General features: G+C 49.3%; 2 protein-coding genes across 4 annotated transcripts in view; one reads left to right on the top strand and one right to left on the bottom strand.

The window, feature by feature from the left end:
• Window positions 1–1,446: 1,446 nt before the first annotated feature.
• Window positions 1,447–12,934, bottom strand: LOC140419988 (uncharacterized). Of its 3 annotated transcripts, XR_011946122.1 has the most exons (3): window positions 12,629–12,934; window positions 4,396–8,599; window positions 1,447–2,176 (listed from the first exon to the last, which is right to left on the bottom strand). XR_011946122.1 is itself a non-coding variant. In XM_072504023.1 (2 exons), the coding sequence occupies exon 2, from the start codon at window positions 8,033–8,035 to the stop codon at window positions 6,833–6,835; it is 1,203 nt and encodes a 400-aa protein (XP_072360124.1). In that variant the 5' UTR covers window positions 8,036–8,599; window positions 12,629–12,934; the 3' UTR covers window positions 1,447–6,832. The 3 variants fall into 3 exon arrangements, 2 of the variants coding, with proteins under 2 accessions (XP_072360124.1, XP_072360125.1); XM_072504023.1 differs by having other exon boundaries at window positions 1,447–8,599; XM_072504024.1 differs by lacking the exon at window positions 12,629–12,934 and adding an exon at window positions 10,426–10,547 and having other exon boundaries at window positions 1,447–8,599.
• Window positions 12,935–13,017: 83 nt separating this feature from the next.
• LOC140419996 (uncharacterized) overlaps window positions 13,018–17,692 on the top strand; it is an 86,657-nt gene continuing 81,982 nt past the window's right edge. The window contains exon 1 of the mRNA XM_072504032.1: window positions 13,018–13,120. The gene's annotated coding sequence lies outside the window, so the exon portion shown is untranslated. The remainder of the gene's footprint in view (window positions 13,121–17,692) is intronic.

Here is a 17,692-nt window from a genome sequence, read left to right as displayed (position 1 = left end):
GACTAGGGGATTTTCACAGTAATTTCATTGCAGTGTTAATGTAAGCCTACTTGTGACAATAATAAAGGTGATTATAATAAAGAATATTACTATCTCCCAAGATACAATCAGATCAGCCATGAACCTTTTGAATGGTGGAGCTGGCTCGAGGGGCCGAGTGGCCTACTCCTGCTCCTAATTTGTATGTTATCACATCCTTTATAATAAATTGTAGCATTTTCCCTCCTACTGATGTCAGGCTAATGGGTCTGTGGTTCCCTGTTTTCTCTCTCTCCTTAAATAGTAGGGTTACATTTACCACCTTCCATTCTGCAGGAATCATTCCAGAATTTATAGAATTTTGAAAGATGATCACCAATGTATCCACTATCTCTACAGCCGCCTCTTTCAACACTCTGGGATGGAGAGCATCAGCTTTGGGGGATTTATTAATTTTCAACCACATTAATTTCTCCAGTACTGCTTTTTCACTAATACTAATCTCTGCTCACTAGTCCCTTGGTTCTCTAATGTTTTTGGGACAATTTCTGTAAAATTCCTCCATGAAGACAAACACACACTGTTTAGTTTCTCTGCCATTTCCTTATTCCCCATTATAAACTCTCCTGTCTCTGCCTGGAATGGACCCACATTGGTCTTTGCCAATCTTTTCCTTTTCACATTCCTATAGGAGCTTTTGCAGTTCTCCCCAGTTTGCTCTCATATTCTATTTTCTCTTCCATCAGTTTCTTGGTCCTTTGCTGAATTCTAAAACAAGTTCTCAATCCTCAGGCTCACTACTATTTGGGCCACTTCATGAGTCTCCTCCATTGATCTAATGGAATCTTTAACTTTCCTTGTTCGCCACGATAGCTTCATTTTGCTGTTTAATTTTTGTTTCTTAAAGAAATCTATATTTTATGTAAATAAAATGCGAGCAGTTGCCTGTCTATTGTTTATCGACATACAAAGAACAAAGGACAGTACAGCAAAGGGACAGGCCCTTGGGCCCACCAAGTCTGCTCTGATCATGATGTCTATCCAAACTAAAACCTTCTGTGCTTCCATCTGTATCCGTCTATTTCCATCCGATTCATGTATTTGTCAAGATGCCTCTTAAACGTCACTATCGTACCTGCTTCCACAACCACCTCCGGCAGCGAGTTCCAGGCACTCACCACCCTCTGTGTAAAAACCTTCCCTCGCATGTCTCCTCTAAACTTTGCCCCTCACACCTTCAACCTGGTAATTGACTTTTACAACCGGGGAAAAAGCTTCGGACTATCCACTCTGTCCATGCCACTCTTTTATCAGGTCGTCCCTCAACTCCGTCGCTCTAGTGAAAACAATCAGAATTTATCCAACCTCTCCGCATAGCTAATACCCGCCAGGCCAGGCAACATCCTGGTAAACCTCCTCTGCACTCTCTCCAAAACTGATGCACGATCAATTACACAAAGACGAGAGTTGGATGCAATCGAGGCTTTATTACACTGAAATGTGTGGCCTCCTACAGCAGCTGGCGAAATGGCTGCTATACTGGGAGCACACATATTTATACTCCGCCTACTGGGCGGAGCCAGCAGGCAGGGAACTACCCCCGTATCTGTAGTACAGGGCCTCACCATAAAGTATCTACATCGACATTCTCTATATACAATACATACATCAGTGGTGACTACCACATTCACCCCCTGTTAAAATTGAGTCCGACGGGGGTGGTGGAGAACTATATGCAGAAAGATGTGATTTCAAATACAGAAAATATTACAAGTTCAGGCGGTCCGGAGCCTTGATCTGCCGTTGAGAGCAGTGCTGGCGGTGACTCCGGCGTTGGTTTGGTCTTCGGTGACTCCGGGCGGCGACTCCGGTGTTGATTTGGTCTTTGGTGACTCCGGGAGCGTGGCGAAATCCTCTTCATCCCCGGGTGTGAGCCGGGGGAGGACGGATTATCCTGGAGCGGGAACTGCGGTGGGGTGCGCCGGAGCAGGGGGGTGGAACCAGCTGGTGCCAGATCCCTGAGGGAGACTGTGTCTTGGCGGCCGTCGGGGTAAGCCACGTAGGCGTACTGCTGGTTGGCGTGAAGTAGCTGTACCCTCTCAACCAACGGGTCCACCTTGTGGAGTCGAACGTGCCGATGGCGGAGAACGGGTCCGGGGCTGTCAGCCATGTCGGGAGGGACACAGAGGTGGACTTCCTAGGGAAGGCAAAGAGACATTCATGAGATGTTTCATGAGTCGCAGTGCACAGGAGCGACCGAATGGAGTAAGGGCGTCGGGGAGGACCTCCTGCCAGCGGGAGGCCGGGAGATTTCTGGACCCTAGGGCCAGCTGGAAGGCCCTCCAAACCGTCCCATTCGCCCTTTCCACCTGCCCGTTTCCCCGGGGGTTGTAGCTGGTCGTCCTGCTCGAGGCGATACCCCTGTTGAGCAGGAACTGGCGCAGCTCATCGCTCATGAATGAGGATCCCCTGTCGCTGTGGACGTAGGCGGGGAAGCTGAACCGAGCGAAGATGGTGTTGAGGGCTTTGATGACGGTGGCAGACGTTATATCAGGGCATGGGATGACGAAGGGGAATCTGTAATGTTCATCGACCACACTGAGGACGTAAGTGTTATGGTCGGTGGAGGGGAGGGGCCCTTTGAAGTCCACGCTGAGGCGTTCAAAGAGGCGGGAGGCCTTCACCAGGCGCGCACGGTCTGGCCAGTAGAAGTCCGGCTTACACACCGCGCAGACCTGGCTGTCTCTGGTGATTGCCCGGACTTCCTCGATGGAGTAGGGCAGGTTGCGGGCCTTAATGAAATGGTAAAAACGTGTGATCCCCGGGTGACAGAGGTTGTCGTGCAGAGTCCGGAGTCGGTCCACCTGTGCGCTGGCACATGTACCTCGGGATAGGGCATCAGGGGGCTCGTTGAGCTTACCGGGGTGATACAAAATCTCGTAGTTGTAGGTGGAGAGCTCGATCCTCCACCTCAAGATTTTATCGTTTTTGATCTTGCCCCGCTGTGTGTTGTTAAACATGAAGGCAACCGACTGTTGGTCAGTGAGGAGAGTGAATCGCCTGCCAGCCAGGTAATGCCTCCAATGCCGCACAGCGTCAACGATGGCTTGGGCCTCTTTTTCAACGGAGGAATGCCGAATTTCGGAGGCATGTAGGGTGCGGGAAAAGAATGCCACGGGCCTGCCTGCCTGGCTGAGGGTGGCGGCCAGAGCGACGTCTGATACATCGCTCTCGACTTGGAATGGTAACGTCTCATCGACTGCGTGCATCGCGGCCTTGGCGATGTCGGCCTTGATATGGGTGAAGGCCTGGTGGAGCCTCGGCCGTCAGGGGAAAACAGTGGATTGAATGAGTGGGCGGGCCTTGTCCGCATAGTTTGGGACCCACTGGGCGTAATATGAAAAGAACCCCAGGCATCGTTTGGGGGCCTTGCAGCAGTGGGGAAGGGGGAGTTCTATGAGGAGGCGCAGGTGATCGGGGTCGGGCCCCAGAACTCCGTTCTGGACCACAAAGCCGAGGATGGCTAAGCGGCTCATGCTGAACACGCACTTCTCCTTGTTATAGGTTAGGTTGAGGAGAGTGGCGGTGTGGAGAAATTTGGCAAGGTTGGCGTCATGGTCCTGCTGATCGTGGCCGCATATGGTGACATTGTCCAGGTACGGGAAAGTAGCCCGCAGTCCGTACCAGTCAACCATTCAGTCCATCTCCCGTTGGAAGACCGAGACCCCGTTAGTGACGCCAAAGGGAACGCTAAGAAAGTGGTAAAGGTGGCCACCTGCCTCGAAGGCTGTGTATGGGCGGTCCGCCTTGCGGATGGGGAGCTGGTGGTAGGCAGATTTCAGGCCCACAGTTGAGAAGACCCGGTACTGTGCAATCTGATTGACCATATGAGATATGCGTGGGAGGGGGTACACGTCGAGCTGCGTGTACCGATTGATGGTCTGGCTGTAGTCAACGACTATCCTGTGTTTCTCCCCAGTTTTAACGACTACCACTTGGGCTCTCCAGGGGCTGTTGCTGGCATCGATGATGCCCTCCCGAAACAGTCACTGGACTTCGGACCTGATGAAGGTCCTGTCCTGGGCGCTGTACTGTCTGCTCCTGGTGGCGACAGATTTACAATCCGGAGTTAGGTTTGCAAATAGGGGAGGTGGGTCGACCTTTAGGGTCGCGAGGCCGCACACAGTAAGGGGTGGTAGGGGCCTGCCCCATTTCAGTGTTAGGCTCTGGAGGTTGCACTGGAAGTAGCAGGGCAGCGCAGAGGTTAGGAAGGACGTAGAGACGGAAGCCGCTGAACTCCACGCCTTGGACAGTGAGAGTGGCGATGCAACACCTCCGGATCGCCACGGAGTGGGACCCGGAGGCCAGGGAGATTCTCTGGTTAACGGGATGTAGCGCGAGGGAGCAGCACCTTACCGTATCGGGGTGAATGAAGCTCTCGGTGCTCCCGGAGTCCAGCAGGCAGGAGATCTTGTGCCCATCGACCTTCACTTTGGTTGAAGCAGTTGCAAGGTTGTGTGGACGAGACTGCGGAAAGCGGATAGATCCAAGTGTACTTTGTCCTGAGATGATCCCACTCGTATCAGTTAACCACTCTAACGGTTGTGTGTTGAAAATGTAGGATCCCTTTGAGTGATGTGCACTCTCTCCTAATTATGATCCAAATTCTTGGAGGATGTTTCTTTTTGCGACCGTGACCGAGGCGAGACGCGGCTGGTCATCGGTGGTTGCGGGCGATGAGCAGCTGGTTGAGGTGCCGGATGGGCAGGGGTCCTGGGGGGAACACGATGGCGGCACCCACGGGCCGCACGTGCGTGGGGAAAACAAGATGGTGGCGCCCATTGGTCCTGGGGGGGGGAACAGATGGCGGCACCCACGGGCCGCACGTGCGTGGGGAAAACAAGATGGTGGCGCCCATTGGTCCTGGGGGGGAACAGATGGCGGCGCCAACGGGCTGCACGTGTCGTGGAGAAAACAAGATGGTGGCGCCCGTTGGTCCTGGGGGGAACAAGATGGCGGCACCCTTAGGTCGCACGTGGTCTGAGGAAGGGAAAATGGCGGAGCCCACTGTCCGCACGTGGCGGGTGCCGGAACAATAATGGCAATTGAGCGGGCCTGGCACACTGCAGCAAAATGATCGGTTGGCTGCCGCGTGGCACAGGCGTGGGGTTGGCTGAGGGCGTTCGCTGATAGGGTCCATGATGGGGCGGCCGTCTGCGGAGTCCATGATGCACAGGGGGGGTGGGCCGCTCGGCCGGGTGCATAGGCTGGACGTTGCATGAAGCGACCGTGAGTGAGAACGCTAGCTTTTTGGTTTCTGCGAGGTCGAGCGTGGACCGTTCTAAAAGGCGCTGGCGGATGTGATCGGCCCCTATGCCCGTAACAAATGCATCTCTCATGAGCAAATTCGAGTGTTCCATGGACGAGACGGCCTGACAGTAACAGTCTCTAACTAGGGGAACCCGGGCACGCCAGAAATCTTCCACTGACTCACCAGGAAGTTGACGACACGTGGAGAGGAGGTGCCTGGCGTATAGTGTGTTCGGCCGCTGAGCATAGTTTTCCTTCAGTAGCGCCATGGCTTCTGCGTCGGTCGGCGAGTCCTGGATAAGTGGAAAGACATTGGAGCTCAGCCGCGTGTAAAGGATCTGGATCTTCTGTGGTTCTGGGATTGGGGCTGGCGCAGACCCGATGTAAGCTTCGAAACAGGCTAGCCAGTGTTGAAACTCCTTTTTGGCGTTGTCTGCTTGCGGATGCAGCTGCAGGCGATCCGGCTTGATGCGGAGGTCCATCTTCTGAAAACTTAGTGTAATAAATTGGTGCACGATCAATTACACAAAGACGAGAGTTGGATGCAATCAAGGCTTTACTACACTAAGATGTGTGGCCTCCTACAGCAGCTGGCGAAATGGCTGCCGTACTGGGTGCACACATATTTATACTCCGCCTACTGGGCGGAGCCAGTAGGCAGGGAACTACCCCCATACCTGTAGTACAGGGCCTCACCATAAAGCATCTACATCGACATCCTCGATATACAATATATACTTCAGTGGTGACTACCACGAAAGCCTCCACATCCTTTTGGTAATGTGGTGACCAGAATTGTAGGCAATATTCCACGTGTGGCCGAACGACAGCTGCAGCATGACTTGCCAATTTTTATACTCAATACCCCGACCAATGAAGACAAGCATGCCGTCTGCCTTCTTAGCTCCTTATCCACCTGCGTTGCCACTTCCAGTTATTTGTTTATTGTAATTTCCCATTCTACCAGACAACTTGCCCCTCATACCATGACAGTTTCTTTCTGCGAGAAACACCCAGATAAATTAGGCAAAAGAACCCTGTAACCACCATAGCCCATCTTCATGGCAACATGGCTGCTTTGGGAACTAAATATCTTCCAACGTGCAAACACCTTTTCATTCTGTGCTCCTCGTCAAACTTGGAACCAGGTAATCGCAACTAACCTCAAAAATGGTCAGCCCACCAGAGGCAGAGGTGCTAGACTGACCAGTCCAGCAGAAAGAAACCCTCCAATCATCACCCTTCACCAGATGTCAGAATGAACAAAATGCAGTCCTGGATGTCAGTGAGAGCAGAAACAATAACGGAGCAAACATCTGTAATTTGTGAACTTGTTGGAGTCACAACAGGTGCGATGAATCACAAAACCCCTCCCCACATTGAGCGCAGATGAATGGTCTCTCCCCAGAATTAACTTGGTGTCTCCGGAGTTGGGTCGGATCATTGAATGCCTCCCCTGCTCAGAGCAGGTGAATGGCTTCTTCCAGGTGTGAACTCGCTAGTGTTCCTGCAGGGTGTCCGGATATCTGAATCCCTTCTCTCACTAAGAGCATGTTAACGCCTTCTCCCCGGTGTGAACTCGCTGGTGTCTCTGCAGGTTGGATAACCGAGTGAATCCCTTCTCACACTGAGAGCAGGTGAACGGCCTCTCCCCAGTGTGAACTCGCTGGTGTCTCCGCAGGCTCGATGAAGTAGTGAATCCCTTCTCACACTGAGAGCAGGTGAATGGCCTCTCCCCAGTGTGAACTCGCTGATGTATCCGCAGGTTGGATAACTGAGCGAATCCCTTCTCACACTGAGAGCAGGTGAACGGCCTCTCCCCACTGTGATCTCGATGGTGTCTCTGCAGGCTCGATGAAGTAGTGAATCCCTTCTCACACTGAGAGCAGGCGAATGGCTTCTCCCCAGTGTGAACTCGCTGATGTATCCGCAGGTTGGATAACTGAGCGAATCCCTTCTCACACTGAGAGCAGGTGAACGGCCTCTCCCCAGTGTGAATTCGCTGGTGTGTCTGCAGGACGGATAACTGAGTGAATTCCTTCTCACACTGAGAGCAGGTGAACGGCCTCTCCCCAGTGTGAACTCGCTCGTGTGTCTGCAGGCTGGATAACCGACTGAATCCCTTCTCACACTGAGAGCAGGTGAACGGCCTCTCCCCAGTGTGAACTCGCTGGTGTGTCAGCAGGCTCGATGAAGTAGTGAATCCCTTCTCACACTGAGAGCATGTGAATGGCCTCTCCCCAGTGTGAACTCGCTGGTGTTTCCGCAGGCTGGATAACTCAGTGAATCCCTTCTCACACTGAGAGCAGGTGAACGGCCTCTTCCCAGTGTGAACTCGCTGGTGTGTCTGCAGGCTGGATAACCGACTGAATCCCTTCTCACACTGAGAGCAGGTGAACGGCCTCTCCCCAGTGTGAACTCGCTGGTGTGTCAGCAGGCTCGATGAAGTAGTGAATCCCTTCTCACACTGAGAGCATGTGAATGGCCTCTCCCCAGTGTGAACTCGCTGGTGTTTCCGCAGGCTGGATAACTCAGTGAATCCCTTCTCACACTGAGAGCATGTGAATGGCCTCTCCCCAGTGTGAACTCGCTGGTGTAACTGCAGGGTGGATAACCGACTGAATCCCTTCTCACACACAGAGCAGGTGAACGGCCTCTCCCCAGTATGATTGCGCCGATGAACTTCCAGCTGAGATGGAACCCTGAATCCCTTCCCACAGTCCCCACATTTCCACCGTTTCTCCATGTTTTGGGTATTCTTCTTTCTCTCCAGGTTTGACCTGTCAGTTGAAGCCTCGATCACACACAGAACACGTGTACGGTCTCTCTAAGGGGCTGGTTTAGCTCATTGGGCTAAATCGCTGGCTTTTAAAGCAGACCAAGGCTGGCCAGCAGCACGGTTCAATTCCTGTACCAGCCTCCCCGAACAGGCTCCGCAATGTGGTGACTATTGGCTTTTCACAGTAACTTAATTGAAGCCTACTTGTGACAATAAGCGATTTTCATTTCATTTTCATTTCATTCATTTTCCCCGCTGTGAATGGTGCGATGTTTTTTCAGGCTGTGTAACTGGTTAAAGCTCTTTCCACAGTCAGTGCTCTGGAACACACTCACTCGGGTGCGTGTGTCTTGGTGCTTTTCCAGTCACACTGATGGTTAAAATCTTTTGAAGCCGACAGAACAGACAAACATTTCTCCTTCGAGATTCAAAGGCCGATGATATTCAGTTCCAAGGAATTGAGAGACTCAGTCAGATCGAGAAGTAAAGTTTGAGATTTCTGTCTGTAATTCCTCCTCTTCGTCTAATATCCTGTAAAAACAATTTACAAAAGACATCACTGTCAGTACAGGATAGAAATTCAGAACAGACCATTCTAGTTTCTAGAGAACATTCTTTCCTCTCTTATTCCCCAAGAGCTGTGAATCCCCGTCCCGCACTCTCCCCCTCCATTCTCACTCTGCTGCATCTAATATTCACCCTCCCAATTCTCCTGAAGGTGCTGATTCAGGCTGATTGACAGATCCATGCTCACTGCTTCCTGTCCTCTGCACAGAGATCTTAACAAATACGAGCTGCAGTTGGCCATTCGGCCCATCGAGCCTGCTCGTCTATTCTGTGGGATCATTGGCCGATCTATGTCAGCGACATTCTGCGTGTTACTGACCAGAGGCTGAGTGTGCTGACTCAATATCTGTGAGCTCATGAGGCCGAGCTGTAAAACACCATGAAGAGGCTTGATGATCCGGAGGAGAGAATCCTGAACGTTGAGCAAGATGCCTCCTCGGCGGAGGCAAGAATTCAATCCTTGGAAAACCGGCTGAGTGGTGTGGTGGACTCCTGGAGAACTTGGAGAACTGAGGTTCAGAGACCGAACATCCGAGTCGTCAACCTGCCAGAAGGTGTGGAGGGTGAGGCTCCCGTTAGGTTCTTCGAGGACCGGCTGCCACGTTTTCTCAAGCTGGATGTGAAGCCTGGGTGTTTCAAATTAGAAAGGGCATCGGATCCTGTCTTTGAGGCCGAGGGATAGTTTTCATCCCAGGTCTGTAATCATTCACTTCCACAGCTTGAAAGATCACCAGAGGGTCCTGGAGATGGGCAAGGTGAGGTGAGACCTTGCTCCCACCTCACCTTACAGTGAATTATGTCGCTTTGTCCTGTGATCCTGAAATTGTATCCAACAATTCCGTCAAGTCTTTCAATAATCCGACTACTGCCTTGGCATTCGCTAAATCCATGAAGGGGAATAATTGGAGCGATGATTTGCAGCCCAGACTAACTGAGGCTCTAATCCGGACTCTTTCCCTATCTTGGTGTTGTCTGAATTTGTTATCTTTTATCCTGTTGAAGGGAGTTGTTATTCTGTGAGGGCCGATTGAATGTCTTCTTCTCCTCGAGTGTTCCAGGGACTCGGATTATCTTATCTCAGTTATGGTAGATGTGCCGTGTGCTTATTATCCGCCGTCTTTCTTCTATTATCCGAGCGTTAATCGTGGCAGAACCGAGTGGCGCCATTGCCAAAGGGTGGGTGGTGGTGGATGCAGGTCTTCACGGGTGGGTCTAAAATGTGGGAGGGACATTCGATCCCCATTCCCTTGTTGGCCCTTCTTTTCTTCTCCTCATTTTGGAGAAGGTATCCTGAGGGTAACGACAGTCTGGCCGTGGGGTTAATCCTCCGGGTCCTCAGTCTTATTGAGGAATGTCCCCTTGGATCTATTGTGGTGGTGATTCTTTTGTATTTTTGTTAGTATGGGAGGGTTTATGTGCTGTTGACTTTATCCTACTCTGGTACAGATGGGGCTTTTATCTGTGAAAGGAGCAGTTTGGGGAGACTTTGGTGCCTCTGGTGTAAAGTGAGTTGGAGGAGGGGGTAATGGCGCACGCCCGATTGAGGCGTGAAAATCTGTTCCTGTTCTCTCTGTCATCTAACTAATGGCGGCAGTTAATCTGCAAATTTTCTCAGGGACTGTACGGGGCATCCATCACCCTATCAGAAGGAAAAAGATAATCTCCTTTCTTAAGGAGAAAGTCGACATAACCTTAGTACAGAAAATTCATCTGGATGATGGGGAACAGTTCTGGTCAGCCTATTATAGGAAGGATATTGTTAAACTAGAAAGAGTGCAGAAGAGATTTACGAGGATGCTGCCAGGTCTTGATGGTCTGAGTTATAAGGAGAAGCTGGATTGGCTGGGACTTTTTTCCCTGGAGCGTAGGAGGTTTAGATGTAATCTTATAGAGGTCTATAAAATAATGAGAAGCATAGATAAGGTATACAGTCGACATCTTTTCCCTAAGGTAGAGGAGTCTAGAACTAGAGGACATAGGTTTAAGGTGAGAGGAGAGAGATACAAAAGAGACCAGAGGGGAAATTTCTTCAGATAGAAGGTGGTGAGCATCTGGAACGGCTGCCAGAGGCAGTGGTAGAGGCAGGTACAATTTTGTATTTAAACCCCAGTTACATGGGCAGGGTGGGTATAGAGGGATAGGGGATAAATCCTGGCAAGTGGGACTAGCTTAGTGATAGAAACTGGGCGGCATGGACAAGCTGGGCCGAAGGGCCTGTTTCCATGCTGAAAAAAATCTATGACTCTATCTGGAACACAAAGAAATCTCGCCTGAAGTCTGTTGAGCTCCAATTACCAGGAGCTAAGGGAGTGTATGGTCTCCCGAAAATCATGCTTCATCAATTGGCCTCTCGTCTTAGGTTCATAATGTCTTGGGATGGACCCAACATTCATCTGGCTCAATACAGAAGCAGACCAGTCAGGTCTCCCTGTATCCAAAACTGGCATAGGCTGATTATGGAATGCATCTCCATGCAATTTTTAATGTCTGTAATTGATTCCGAGTCTGATGCATTGGGTAAAGTGTGGGACTCCTATCTCAAATACATAGCCTCCAATTTGACTGACTTGCGCCTCCTGAGCCTTGTGTCTTTGTGGGTTTCCTCCGGTTGCTCCAGTTTCCTCCCACTGTCCAAAGATGTGCAACAAACGTGTATTGGTCACACTAAATTGCCCCTTAGTGTCCAAGATGTTTAGGGTAGATAGCTTGACCATGATCAACGCACCGGTTTACGAGAATAGGATGGGGAGTGGGCTTCAGTGAAGTGTTCTTTCTGAGACTCACTGCAGACTTGAGGGGTGAATGGCCTTCTGCACTATCGGAGTTCTCTGTCATCTATGTTGTGTTATTCATTTTAATTTGTATATCCGGTTAGTCTGTTTGTAATATTTTACAAACTGAATTGTTATCCTCTGTTATTATATAATCTTACTCTCTTTCCCCACACACTATTCTAACCTGTTAACTGGTTGTTCAATTGATCTGGCATTTCATCTCGAGGCTCTGGTCCCTCAAATATCCTGTTCCAAATTAATTCTGCAATATGTTGCTCGGATTTATGTTGGCAATATCTCTTGTTCCACTCTGTGACCATTTTCCACCATTCTTTCTGTTACTCTGTTGCATTCATTGTTTAAAACATGATTTAAAAAATAACAACTTATTAAAAATCTGTCCACCTCATCCGTGAATATATTCAATGACCCCCCACACCCCACTGGTCCCTGTGGGAGATCCAGAGACTAATAACCCTCTGAGGGAAGAGATGACAGGAAATATATAACATAGCTACAGCACAATATTACAAGGCTAGAAATAATAATAAATGTAATTTATGACAGAACCATAAATAATATGATGTGGAGATTATATATAAATGTCTAATTTGTACCATATAACAACACGAGACATATCTCTGTCTGATATTAATTTACTGTCCCCTTAAATGTCAGCCATCTCCTGGAGAAACCAGCCCTTTAATTGTGAACATTGGGAAAGAGACCATCCTTTTAGCCAGACAAATAAATGCACGGTAGCATTGTGGATAGCACAATTGCTTCACAGCTCCAGGGTCCCAGGTTCGATTCCGGCTTGGGTCAGTGTCTGTGTGGAGTCTGCACATCCTCCCCGTGTGTGCGTGGGTTTCCTCCGGGTGCTCCGGTTTCCTCCCACAGTCCAAAGATGTGCAGGTTAGGTGGATTGGCCATGATAAATTGCCCTTAGTGTTGGGTGGGGTTACTGGGTTATGGGGATAGAGTGGGAGTGTTGACCTTGGGTAGGGTGCTCTTTCCAAGAGCCGTTGCAGACTCGATGGGCCGAATGGCCTCCTTCTGCACTGTAAATTCTATGATCAAGCTGAGGGAGCAAAGGATGACAATGTCTTTACGAGAGAGAAAAGCTTTCCAGAGTCTGTACCCTCCCTGGATTCACTTCCTTTACCTTCAGAATGAGAAAAGAAATGGAAAAGGGGGGAAAAGAAAGTGTTTTACTCACAGATGTTGGAGACAGGAGGAAGCCTCATCGTCCAGCTTCCGCATTCAGGCAACAGGGGAGCTGATTGGATGGTGGAAGAGTCCTTCCGGTTCACCAACTCTTCCCATTGGTCAACAACAGTCCGGCGCACGCACAGGAATCCTCGGTGATGTCTCAGGGTCCAGTGCTCAAGCCCGGCGCGCGGACACGGCAGCTCCACGCCACTCATTAATCCCCCTCCTCCAGACAAGGTTTCCAGGCAACCGGCTGACAGCTCCGGCCAGAGCGAAGTGATTTTCCCTCCCTCCGTGCCGGGACTGCGCATGTCCAAGAGAGAGGAGCGGCTGCGCATGTGCGAGGGAAAGCCCACCCCCTGACCTTCCTGGTGAGGTGTTGACCAATGAGAAGAGTGAGGACCGGAAGACTCTGCTCCTCCAGCCAATCAGCGCGAGCTTGGTGTGAATGGAGATTTTACTTCACACAGATTGAAATGTCCTCCTGTCTCCAACATTTGTGAGTAAAACACTTTCTTTTCTCCCCTTTTCATTTATTTTCTCATCCTGACCCTCAATTGGTCACTTGCAGCAACTGAAGGGAAAGGAAGTGAATCCAGGGAGGGTGCAAACTCTGCAAAGCTTGGCCCAGGTCTCTCTCTCTCTCTCTTAAAGTCATTGACATCCTTTCCTCCCTCAGCTTCATAGAACCAATGAATTTACAGTGTAGACGGAGCCCATCGAGTCTGCACGGCCCTTAGAAAGAGCACCCTACCTAATCCCACGCCTCCACCCGATCCCTGTAATCCAGTAAACCGACTGAACCTCTTGGACATTAAGGGCAATTTAGCATGATCAACCCATCTAATCTGCACATCTTTGGACTGTGGGAAGAAACCACAGCACCCAGAGGAAACCCACACAGACACGGGGAGAATGTGCAAACTCCACACAGACAGTCTCACAACGCCAGAATTGAACCCAGGTCCCTGGAACTGTGAGGCAGCAGTGCTAACCACTGTGCCTCCCTTGATACATTTGTTTGTCTGGCTGAAAGGATGGTCAGTTTTCTAATATTCACAATTAAATGGCTGGTTTCCCCAGGAGATGATTGACATTTAAGGGGACAGTAAATTAATATCAGACAGAGAAATGTCCAGTGTTGTTATATGGTACAGATTAGATATATTATTTATGGTTCTGTAATAAAGTACATTTATTATTATTATTAAATCTGCACTGACCCGCAGAAAGAGCACTTCACTGAGGCCCACTCTCTGCCCTATCCCCATAACCTCATGCATTGATTATAGACAACCCACCTAACCTACACCAGCACAGTGGGCTGAACAGCTGGCTTGTAATGCGCAACAATGCCAGCAGCGCAGCTTCAATTCCCGTACCGGCCTCCCTGAACAGACACCGGAATGTGTTGACTAGGGGCTTTTCACAGTAACTTCATTGAAGCCTACTTGTGGCAATAAGCAATTATTATTATACCTCTTTGGACACTAAGGGGCAATTTAGCATGACCAATCCACTTTAACTGCACATCTTTGGACTGTGGGAGGAAAACGTAGCACTCAGAGGAAACACACGCAGACACAGGGAGAATGTCTATCTTCACACAGACAGCCACTCAAGGAATCAAACCTGGGTCCCTGGTGCTGTGAGGCAGCAGTGCTACCCACTGTGCCCTATTCCTGGCCGAAGTTGAATTTAATTCACTCGTGGAATGCCCAGGAGGAGCAAGTCAGTCAAATTGGAGCCTATGTATTTGAGATAGGAGTTCCATACTTCACCCAATGCACCAGACTCTGAATGAATTACAGACATTAAAAATTGCATGGAGATGCATTCCATAATCAGCCTATGCCAGTTTTGGATCGAGGGAGACCTGACTGGTCTGCTTCTGTATTGAGCCAGATGAATGTTGGGTCCATCCTAACTCAATCCCTTATGAACCTGAGACGAGAGGCCAATTGACATAGTCTGATATTCGGGAGATCCAACCCTCCCTTAGCTCCTGGTGACTGGAGCAGAACAAACTTGAGACCAGATAAATGTACTAATCGTTCCATTAATTTCCTTAACAATTCTGTTCGACAGCAGTATAGGCAGTATCTGCAGAGGGTACAACAGTCTGGGCAACACATTCATTTTAATGAAGGTGATTCTCCCTCACCATGAAATCGGAAGAGCCGACCACCGGGCAAGGACCCACCTAATAGTCACCATCAGCTGTGGAAAGTTGGCCCCATATAGCTGTCTAAAAAAGGGGGACATTGACATTCCCAGATATTTAAATCCCAAGGGGAACCATCTGAAGGGTAACTTAGCAAGAAAAGAGGGCTTACCCCTCAACAGCTCAAACCCCCTCCCCCACTCTAATAATGCCCGGGTCTGAAACACTGGGTTCGACACAAACAGCTGCCCGTCATCGACGCTCAGAGTGATCTTGTGCTGCCTCACCCCACCCTCCAGTCTCGATATCAGAGTTTCTGATCTAATATCCTCCAGCAAGGGCTCAATGGCCAACGCAAACAGTAAGGGGGGCAGAGGGCAGCCCAGTCTTGTCCCTCTCTGAAGCTCAAGGTTTGATGCCCGTAAACCATTGGTGAGCACCGCTGCTGCCGGTCTGTGATGTAACAATTGAATCCACTCAATATAATCCTCACCCAACCCAAAGCCTCGCAGCGGATACACCAGATAATTCCACTCAACTCGAGCAAAAGCTTTCTCTGCATCGAAGGAGATCACCAGCCCATCCAATGCATATTTCTGAAAAGCCTGAATCACATTCAGCAACCTTCCAACATTGCTACTGGAAAACCTTCTCCTTATAAACCCAGTCTGGTTCTCCCGCACGATTGTCAGAAGGATGTCCTCCAGCCTTATCGCCAAAACATAAGATCGCAGTTTCAAGTCAACATTCAAAAGAGAGATTGGCCGATGAGAGGCCCACTCCTCTGAGTCCTTGCCCACTTTCAGAATCAAAGAGATATTAACCTCACAAAGAGTCGGTGGCAGCATCCCAGAGTCAAAAGAGTGACAACACATATCTACCAATGGGTCCAACAACAAATTCTCAAACCCCCGATAAAACTCACCCACAGCCATCCGGTCCCGAGGCTTTACCCGGCTGCAGCTACTTCTTGGCCTTTGACACCTGTTCCCTAGAAATAATATAATCTTTTATTGTCACAAGTAGGCTTACATTAACACTGCAATGACTTTACTGTGAAAAGCCCCAAGTCGCCACATTCAGGCGCCTGTTTGGGTCACAGAGGGAGAATTCAGAATTCTCAGCCGGTACAGGAATTGAACCCGCGCTGCTGGCCTTGTTCTGCATTACAAACCAGCTGTCTCATTAAGATTTTCTGAGGCCTCCAGAAGCTTCAGGGAAGAGAAAGAATGTTCCACACCCATCAACACATCACCAGACTGCTCAGACTTGTGTAATCCTGCATAGAATTCCTCAAATCCCTGTTTATCTCCTCCGTCTTCATGACCCTTTTCCATCCCCCAAGCTGAATAAAGGTATTCGCTCTAAAGTCGGCCTTTTTGTTTGTCAAACAGGCAAGTATTTGCTCGGCTTATTCCCAAACTCGTACAACTTCTGCCTGACAAACGTTCAACTTTTCTCGGCCTGCTGAGTAAACAGGGAGTCCAAAGCCACTCTTGCTGCATTAACCTCCTTCAGCAATAGCTTACTCGGGCCCTCCATATGATTCTCCTCCACCTTCACCAAACAAACCTCCAGATGCCGCTGGTTCTCCAGCATCCTGCACCTTTTGTTAGCAGTGTGAGAAATGATCAGCTCCGAGTATAAACTTTACACATCTCCCACAAAATGGAGCGGGGAAATACCAGGAGTCGAGTTAACCAAAAGGAAGAACTCAAACTCTTCCCGAAAGTGCACAATAAATGAATTCAGGGAGGCTCCAAACCTCCACATTCTCGACCTGGGGGTGAGCCCTCGAGCAGAAACTCCAGACAAACGGGGGAAGGTCTGCGATTAGGATGCTCCCTGTGGTGCAAGAGGACACCAGGTGTAGGATCGTCCTCGGCACAAAAAAGTCAGAGATTCTAATCTGACATTGCTGTGGGGCTGGAAAGAAGGTAAAATCTCTGCTCCTCGGGTACAAAGTTCTTTAAACATCCACATAACCCACCTCCTCACTGTTATGACCCCGGACCAGACCCCAACAGTGGCTTGGATACTGGACACAAACCCCAATATTTTATTTGTGTTTTGTCAGACTGTGAGTGAAGGATACCTCACTCCAGGAGTGATTTCACAAAAAATAGGCTGTGCTGTATGAAAATAAACTTTATTACTAACACAATATTAAAATAAATTTAACATCGCACCAGAAAACAGCTGACAAATAGCCCTTAAGCAATGCTAATCAATACAGTGAATACAGTAACCCTTAACTGCTCCCTTTATTCCCACTCAAACAACAAAAACACCATCTCAGCTATCAATCCACCGTTAAACACAGTTAGCCCTCAGCAGTACCTGCTTTACACAGATATTCTTTGAGAAAGAGAGATCTTGTGTCACCGCTTCAAAGACAAGATCTCGATCCTGTCAGAACCATGAAGAAACTTGGGAAGCTGTTTCAGCTTGTTTCAGCTCGCCTTCGAATGACACTCTTCTGAACTGCTTGGAAAGAAACTGCCAATCTAGCTGCAGACATATATTTTCAACTGAACTGAGATGCTTGACCTCTGCTCACGTCTTGAACTAATTCTCAACGAAAACACTGCTTTGCTGCAAAAAGCCTGAAACCGTGGCTCCTCCCAGTACTGACACCATCTGACCAAGCTGAAATCTAATTAACTCCACAGGGAATCCCCTTCATCCAAACAACATTCCATTAGTCCACGCTTTTTACGATGCTTTAATTACACCTCTGGCTCCAAAACTTCATTGTCCTTCAAAAAGAATAAATTTAGAGTACCCAATTCTTTTTTTTTCCAATTAAGGGGCAATTTAGCGTGGCCAATTCACCGACCCTGCACATCGTTTTACATTGTGGGGGTGAGACCCATGTAGACACAGGGAGAATGTGAAGACTCCACA

Source organism: Scyliorhinus torazame, chromosome 5 (assembly GCF_047496885.1).
Source record: "Scyliorhinus torazame isolate Kashiwa2021f chromosome 5, sScyTor2.1, whole genome shotgun sequence".
Classification (NCBI taxonomy): domain Eukaryota; kingdom Metazoa; phylum Chordata; class Chondrichthyes; order Carcharhiniformes; family Scyliorhinidae; genus Scyliorhinus; species Scyliorhinus torazame.
Note: the sequence above shows the minus strand (reverse complement) of the source record. Positions and strands in the feature narration are given on the sequence as shown.

Coding starts and splice junctions, on each gene's coding strand:
- LOC140419988 (XM_072504023.1), bottom strand. CDS start 8,035: ATGGAGAAACGGTGGAAATGTGGGGACTGTGGGAAGGGATTCAGGGTT.